Source organism: Trichosurus vulpecula, chromosome 4 (genome assembly GCF_011100635.1).
Source record: "Trichosurus vulpecula isolate mTriVul1 chromosome 4, mTriVul1.pri, whole genome shotgun sequence".
Classification (NCBI taxonomy): Eukaryota; Metazoa; Chordata; class Mammalia; order Diprotodontia; family Phalangeridae; genus Trichosurus; species Trichosurus vulpecula.
This window is the reverse complement of record NC_050576.1, coordinates 193,964,563-193,972,635: the sequence shown is the minus strand read 5'-3', so window position 1 is coordinate 193,972,635 and position 8,073 is coordinate 193,964,563. Positions and strand designations below refer to the sequence as shown.

Below are 8,073 nucleotides of genomic sequence, written 5' to 3'. Positions count from 1 at the left end.
ACTGTTGATCTCTGTTAGGTGATAACAACTTTGGGTTCAGATAGGCTCTGACCTTTCCAGCTAATGTGAAGGTTATGTACTAATGGATTTCAAAACCTTTCCACACGTTACTTAGGTTAGAGCTGAAAGGGACCTTGGCAGAGGAGTCAGAAATGAAGTTGAGTCTCAGAGACTGCGCAGGAGGAAACAGAATGGAATTTGAAACCAAGTGCCATGCCAGTAAACCCTCAGAAGTGGAGGAGGTACCAGGCACAGTAATTCTCAATGTCTTAGATGCCCTCTCTATTGCCCCCCTGTCCTACCTCCCCCCCAAAAAAAAGTATATTTTATTTTCATCATAGTAATAACTTTATTTCCAAATTCACTTTTACAGCAACAGTGTAAACCAGTTGTAAAACACACAATACTATGGACATTCACAGACAGGAAGCTAAGCTAGGATGAGTTCAACACCCCCCACCCCTACCCCACCCCCCAAATTAATTAGGAAACCATGTGGATTACAATGCGGGAACTGTGCTTCCCCATGGGGTCAAGGCCGAGCGGAAGAGTAAGCCATAGATAAAGGGCAGTGCCCATTTGTAACCCTTTTCAAACAGTCTGAGGAGAAAAGTAGCTTGCCAGCTCCCAACTCCCCTAAACAAGTGAGCGGTTCCAGGCCAAGGATTAGTTCAGCAGCCACAGGGCAGGGAGAAAGATGGATCCAGCGACTTGAAAGAAAGGAGGCCTGTGCCTGCTGGACATGGGCTCTTTTCATAAGTTCATTGGGATGAACGGCTGCCCCAAGCCTAAGGAAGGCGTGGGGGGAGGGAAAACTGGGCAGAGGAAGGATGCCCCGGGCCAAAACCGCATCACTGGAGGAAGACCATTCTGAATGCTGGCCAGTCCTCTGACTACTGGTGGTTATGAGTCCCAGCCATGGGACCCAGTATAGAGAGAGGCACCAAGGGGCCTGGATGTGGCTGATGCATCAAAGCCCATATTGGGCAGCTTCCGGCAAGAGGGTGAGGGTGTGTGTGTGTGTGTGTCTGTGTGTGAAAGTGAGAAAGACAGTCTCCTAAGGGTCAGTTCAATCAGCTCCAAGGTTGCTGCCCCCTTGCCCATTTTAAATTTCCTTACTACCACACAAACAAGGAAATAGAGATTCCAACAAGAGGTGATCTAAGTGGAATTCAATACATGGGATGGGGGGGGGGGGATTAAAGAAACCAGGGCTTTGGGTCTTTTTAATGAACTCCATCCCAAGTTTTGCTGAGTGGTGGTGGTTGTGTCCATATAAGCCAGTGGCTGGTATTGGGGGCACAGGGAGGGTTCATTCCTACCCCATATAAGAATTTTTCTCACTAAGTTACAAATCCAGCGACTTCAACCAGCTGATGGGGGGAAAATCCAACAAAATGTGTAAGTCAAGCTTTCCCTGATCCATTCACAACCACCAATGACAGGCAAGGCCTTGGCTCCTGAGAGCTGATTGCTTTAATGCCAAAAGTTAGGGCCCTGAAGACTTCGGAGACAAGACTACAGCTGCACCCAGATGGGAGGTGCCTGTGTCACATGTGGCCTCACAAGGCAGTAAGACCCTGTTCCAGTGCACTGCCCTCCCAGGACCTGAACAAGACCTCACCCACCTGATACTCTCCAAGCAAGATGGGAAGGGAGGAAGTTAAAGAAGAAATGCTTTTGGATCTGGGCAACAAATTCTATGATACAAACTCCAGATTACATTTGCTTTCCCTCTTTGAGCTGGGCCCAGAGGCCCATCTACTTCTGAATGGCCGGCCTTGACTTCTGAGCCGCAGCTGGCTGAAGCAGCAGCACCAAGGTCTCGCTTGTTCTGTCTCCCTCCAGCCCAGGAAAGGGCATAAGGGTTGGCTTCGGGGTGCTGGGCTGCTGCTTCCCCCTGGTTTCACCTCACCCCATCCTGACTTAAAATTGAAGGAGTCTGTCAACTTCACAGGCATTTGCTGAGTTACAAATAAACTTCTTGCTTCCAACTGTATTCAGCTGGGGAACAAAAGGTGTGCCCTGCCGGCTTGGAGAGCTTCCCTAGGTCAGAGCTGCCCTAGGAAAGCTTCAGCAGGGGCTAATGTTCGTAGCTCATCCCTTGGAGGGCTTAGTGTGTGGCTGATCAAGCTGCCCTCTCCCTGGAATCTCACAGGAATTGGGGGAGGAGAAACTTCTCCCCAAGTGTTGCTCTCTGGGTACAATGCATCCTTCCCTACCTCGCTGCTCTCTGACCCCCAAGCCTGGAGCCATGACCATTGAGATTTGAGGCCTTGGTGGCTTCAGAGAACCCCCAAAATGAAATGAGGTTACCAGAACTAATAGAGCATCAGCGGCAAACTCAGACAGGCCTCTTCCTGCTTGGCAGGATTCTCACAGAGATCTGGAGAGGGCTCTCCCTTCAAAATAGGATTTTCCATCTCATAAGGGAGTAAGAGCATGCAACAAAGGGGTGAACTGGCAGCTGATGTGAGTTTCCATGAAGTAATTAAACTTCCCCCATCTTGTCACCTCCCTGTTCCTCAATCCACTCACCCACCTGCTCCATACAGCTTTGTCACCGGAATGGCTGAGTTGTCAGGAAATAAATACCTGCCCACAGCATTCTGGCATAATCCTTGTGTCCACCATAGGCCCTCGCCATCTTTCACCTGAATCCTGCCTTACCAGCTCCCAGAAAGCCTGAATAAAAGTGACATAGTCTGGTTTAGCCTATGAAGGAGAGCTCTGACCTTCAGAGATGAGGAGGCACCTCCAATCTGGCAGCTTACACCCCCAGAGAACCTCCAGCTGTCTCTGTTCTGTGATCCCACTATGTGCTCATGGGCCCACCTACTGAGGGCAGGCTGCTGGCTCTGCACTCTCCCTTCACCGGTGAGGACCCTAGAGGCTTCCCTAGAGGAAAATCCAGCGCCTCCTCCGTGGTAGGCCGTGGCTAAGTGGGGTAGCTCTAGCACCAGAAGATCTCAACAGTCTTCATCTAGTACAAAACTCCTTATTTGACAGGTGAGGGACTGAAGCCAGGGAGGTTGCGCCTTGCCCAAAATCATGTAGGTAGTAAGCACCTGGGGAGGACTGGAACCCAGGTCATCAGACTCCTGAGGCCTTCATTCCCATATTCTCAGGTTTAGTTGATGGGGGCTACCTGGCTGGCCCCAAGAGGCCTGACCAGTATGTTTCTCCAAAACACGTAGACGCTTGGTCTTTTTCGAATGGATAGATATGAAGGGAAGGGTGGGGCATAAGTCCTCCTTGGTATCAGCAGTGATGGGGGAAGGCCTCCTTCCTTCTCTGCAACAGTTCAATACAACCTCGTTTAAACAAGCACCACAGCTGGAGAATCGGCAAAGCCCATCACATGCTCCCCTCAGGGATCCGCTGCTTTGTATTACAACTGCAGAGCTGGGGGCAACCAGCCCGGGAATGAAGGAGACCCAATCTGGAGCTGACGTGATGGTGGTCCCAGCTTCCTCTTCCCACGTTTGCAGCCATTTCAGCCTTGACCCCAATCCTGGTGCAGAGGGAAGGAAGGACCCCTTTTTTTTACCACCACCCCCCCACTGCTCCTCTAAGAATTAGAGGCCATCAACTCCCCCTCTGCTTGGGGTCTGTCTGGTCTCCAGAATATTCTCGATGCTGAAAACCTTTCGAAAGCTGAGTAACGGCAGGGTTGGGGTAGGTCGGTACAGTGGTCACAGCTTGACAAGTCGCTTGGGTCCCATGTCTGTCAGGACACTAAGAACTCAGTTCTTACTCTGCAGCTGTTTTACGGTGCAGACAGTGCTTGGGGCGTGGGGGTACACACAAGGGTCCGAAACCTCTCGGTAAGCACTTAATGATACATGCGGTTTTTTTTTCCAGTTTTTTTTTCTTCTTTTTACAATCATCACCCTGGTGAATTCCAAGCATATACAAGACAAATGCAACTATACACCACAAGTTGACTGGGAAATAAAGGAAGGCGAAGCCTCTGTTCACTTATTCCACAGCTCAAACACAGAAGCATCTTTCAATTGAATATGGAGTGAGGGGGAGAGTGGCAGAGAGAGACAGGGCATCCTCTGGAAAGGATGAAGGTGAGAGGAGAAGGTAAGATGGACCTTCCCTAGGGAGAGAGCACAGTGGAAAGGAAAACTGACTTGGTGACTGTGTCTGGAAGTGGCAGGCCCTGGCCACGGGGGGAAGGGGTCACTACCTGTCCCCTGTGAAATGGCTTGGATCCTCCTGCTCTCTCAACCAGCAGTACCTTTGAGAATGGTAGTTCAATACTCACAGCAATATTTTCTGGCAGGAAAAGGAATCATGAAGCAATAGAACCAAGGATGGATGGCTGCCTGGAAGTGGAAACTGACTTTTTAGGGACCACAGGGAGAGTTGAGATTCACTTGGAAAAGAGAGAGATGCAGAGCAGTGAGCTACAGATGCTCTGGAGTGACAAGTGAAGGTCTGCACAGAGAACCTGCAGCCTGAAGGCAGGCTTTCCCCCAAAGAGAAAGCTCTCCTCTCCAGCCTGATCGCCACCCTTGGGAGGGTTTGCCCAGCCATGGGGAGGGAGGGGAGTCGTTCTCCTGCTATTCCCTCTTGCTGTGTGTAGCTGAGGAGGCTTAGAGGCTGTGTAAGAGGGGCCAGGGGGCATGGCTTATGAGGGTTACACTTTGAAGCTACAAGCTTAGGAACCACCAAACTGACTGCGTAGAATTCCAAGAGCACATATACACAAAGTACAAAAATGGCCTTCGGTGGTAAGGGAAGAAGAGAAAGAGGGGGTTCGGCCTGCAGCACCTCTGCCTCTCCCCCAACCATGCCATAGGGATTGGCACTTGTCCGCTCTCCAGTCACCCCTGAGGTCTATGGGTTTCCAGAGCCCATTACACCTTAGACCCCACCCCCCAAACCAGGACAGAGAGGCTAGAGAGTGCTAAAGGCCCCCAGGTTTTAAGAACTGGGAAAGGTGGGAGAGGAAGAGAGTGAGTGGGGAAGAATTAGCCTAGTCAAGAACAAGGCTTTGTCTCCCCTTGTGCTCCAGAGCTGGAGGCCATGGTCCTCTAAGACTTGTGACAAAGATAACAGGTGAGCCCTAAGAATAGTAATTCCTATCGACAAAACCAGCAGAAGTCACTGATAACAGTTCTAGCCTCAGAACCCAGACAGCATGGCTGCAGTGCACCTTCTAGAAAGGGAGAAGAAACAGCTTCCACTGGCATCATGACCCTTCCCTAGGGTCTACCAGTCCACTAGAAAGGGGAGAAAAAGAAACAAACCAAAAAACAAAACCCACCTAGCTGCTTTCAGTACAGCAGTGTAGCAAGGTCAGTACCTTTGAGGGATAACAACAGACACGGCATCCTTCCCACCCTATCACTGTATGTAGGGCAGTCGTCCAGAAGGAACCCCTGGTCTGCTCCAGAAAGCCCAGAGCAATTCCCAAGCAGTTTACAAACTCAGGGTGACAAAGGACCCCTTTCCCCACAGAGTTGGAAAATAAAACAGCAGCAGCAACAAAAACCCCAGCAAACATCCCACTACGACATTGGCTCCGACGTCCCCCTGAACAGTGCCCTGGATATCTGGCTATCACAGCTTGTCATTTCTGGTCTTCATTGAGCTCTGATAAGCATAATAGTTCGGGCACAGGGTGCCAAGCCCACTTTCTCTCTCTCTCTCTCTCTCTCTGACATAAACGTGGCTTGGGGGTCTCTGGGTCTCTGTGAATCTCTGGGTAAGGCAGGTCTCAAACCCACTGCTGCTGTGGCTGAGGGGAGGAACAGGAAGAGACGGGCACCAGGCCGCTTCCTTGAAACTCATCAGCAGCAGCGTTAATAGCATTCCATTTCTCACCTTGGGGGGGAAAAAAGGGGATAATTTAATTGAGTTGGCCTAGAAAAATGTGGGTGTGGCTTCCTTTTGAAAAAAATTTTAAAAAATTTATTATAACTGTTAGCCCCAAGAATTCAATTTGTAAAGACAAAATTTGCTTTTATTCCCATCACTGATTTTAAGGTCCTGGAGCTAAAGCCACAGAGGTCAACAGCAGGTTAGATCATTAACCAATTAGGTAATCTGTGAGAAACAGCTGGGAAAGGAACAGAGGAAGAAGGGTTGTACAAGTATTCTTTCTTTTTTCCTTTCTCTCTCTCTCTCTCTCTCTCTCTCTCGTTCTCTCTCCCTGTCTTTCTCTCTCTCTCTCTCCTCTCTCCATGATTACCACACTGCTGGGCAAGATCACAAGCCCTGCTTGGCCAGGGAGGCAGAGACTTCATCAGCCAACGTGGCGAGCTGAGGGGAGTCCACCATATTGATGCTTCCGGTAGAAGAGACGTTGCTGAGGTGTCGGGGGGAGGTGTCTCCAGACATGGTGGGTGACTTGTAGACAATTTCTGCTCCGTGGTCGGTCTTGGCTTTGGCGTTCTCACGGAAGGTTAGCTTGTGAGACTCGATCTAGAAAGAAGGAGAAAAGGGTGGGAGATCAGAGAACTTGGAGCTGGAGGGGAACCCAGTCCTCACTGAGGCCCAGAGAGGGTGAAGTGACTCTGCCCAATGTCACCCAGGTAGAAGGTGCAAGAGCAGGACTCAAACCACATCCTCTGACTCCAACATTAGTGCTCTTTTTAAAAAATACATTTCTTTTTTATTTTTAGTTTACAACATTCAGTTCCACAGGTTTTGGGGCTTCAAATTTTCTCTCCCTCTCCTCTCTCCCTCCTCCCACCCCCAAGACAGCATGTAATCCCATATAGGTTCTGCATATACCTTCTCATTAAACTTATTTACACAATAGTCCAGTTGTAAAGAAGAATTATAACCAATGGAATGAAGGATGAGAAAGGAGAAATGAAACCAAAAAAGAAGGAAAAAAAGAGAGCAAAACGTTTGCCTCCATCTGCATTCAGACTCTATAATTCTTTCTCTGGATGTGCATAGCTTTTTCCATCACGAGCCTTTTGGAGCTGTCTTTGAACCTTGCATTGATGAGAGGAGACAAGTCTATCAAAGTTAGTCCTTACAGATACTGTGGGTCTGTAACTGTGTATAATGATCTCCTGGTTCTGCTCCCCTCACTCAGCATCAGTTCATGTAAGTCATTCCAGGTTGTAATGAAGTCTGTCTGCTTCTCATTTCTTATAGCACAAGAGTATTCCGTTACATTCATATACCACAACTTGTTTAGCCATTCCCCAATTGATTGACATCCCCTTGATTTCCAATTCTTTGTTACCACAAAAAGAGCTGCTATAAATATTTTTGTACATATGGGTCCTTTTCCTACGTGTGTGATCTCTTTGGGATACAGCCCTAGAAGTAGTATTGCTGGGTCAAAGGGTATGCACATTTTTACAGCCCTTTGGGCATAGTTCCAAATTGCTCTCCGGAATGGCTGAATCAGTTCACAACTCCACCAACAATGTAACAGTGTCCCAATTTTCCCACGTCTTCTCTAGCATTTATCGTTTTCGTGTTTTGTCATTTTAGCCAATCTGACAGGAGAGATGTGGTACCTAAGAGTTGTTTTGATTTGCATTTCTCTAATCAGTAGTGATTTCAAGCATTTTTTCATATGCCTATAGATATCTTTAATTTCTTCCTCTGAAAACTGCCTGTTCATATCCTTTGACCACTTCTCAACTGGGGAATGACTTTTATTCCTATAAATTTGGCTTAGTTCACTGTATATTTTGGTTATGAGGACTTTATCAGAGACACTGGTTGTAAAGATTTTCTCCCAATTTTCTGCTTCCCTCCTAATCTTTGTTGCATTGGCTTTGTTTATACAGAAACCTTTCAATTTAACATAATCAAAATTACCCATTTTGTATTTTGTAACACTCTCTGTCTCTTGTTGGGTCATGAATTCTTCCCTTTCCCATAAATCTGACAGGTAAACTATTCCTTACTCTCCCAAACTGCTTATAGCATCAGCCTTTATATCTAAATTGTGAACCCATTTTGACTTTATTTTGGTATATGGCGTAAGATATTGGTCTATGCCCAGTTTCTGCCCTACCATTTTCCAATTTTCCCAGTAGTTTTTGTGAAATAGTGAGTTCATATCCCAGAAGCTGGGTTCTTTGG

At 47.9% G+C, this 8,073-nt stretch overlaps 1 protein-coding gene across 12 annotated transcripts in view; it reads right to left on the bottom strand.

The window, feature by feature from the left end:
- Positions 1-324: 324 nt before the first annotated feature.
- Positions 325-8,073, bottom strand: part of MAPT (microtubule associated protein tau) — a 168,963-nt gene continuing 161,214 nt past the window's right edge. For 8 of the 12 annotated variants that reach the window (XM_036754307.1, XM_036754306.1, XM_036754308.1 and 5 more), the window contains one exon: positions 325-6,441. In XM_036754307.1, coding sequence (XP_036610202.1) covers positions 6,226-6,441 — 216 coding nt within the window. In that variant the 3' untranslated portion in view covers positions 325-6,225. The remainder of the gene's footprint in view (positions 6,442-8,073) is intronic. The other 4 variants (XM_036754305.1, XM_036754303.1, XM_036754299.1 and 1 more) reach the window with 1 other exon arrangement.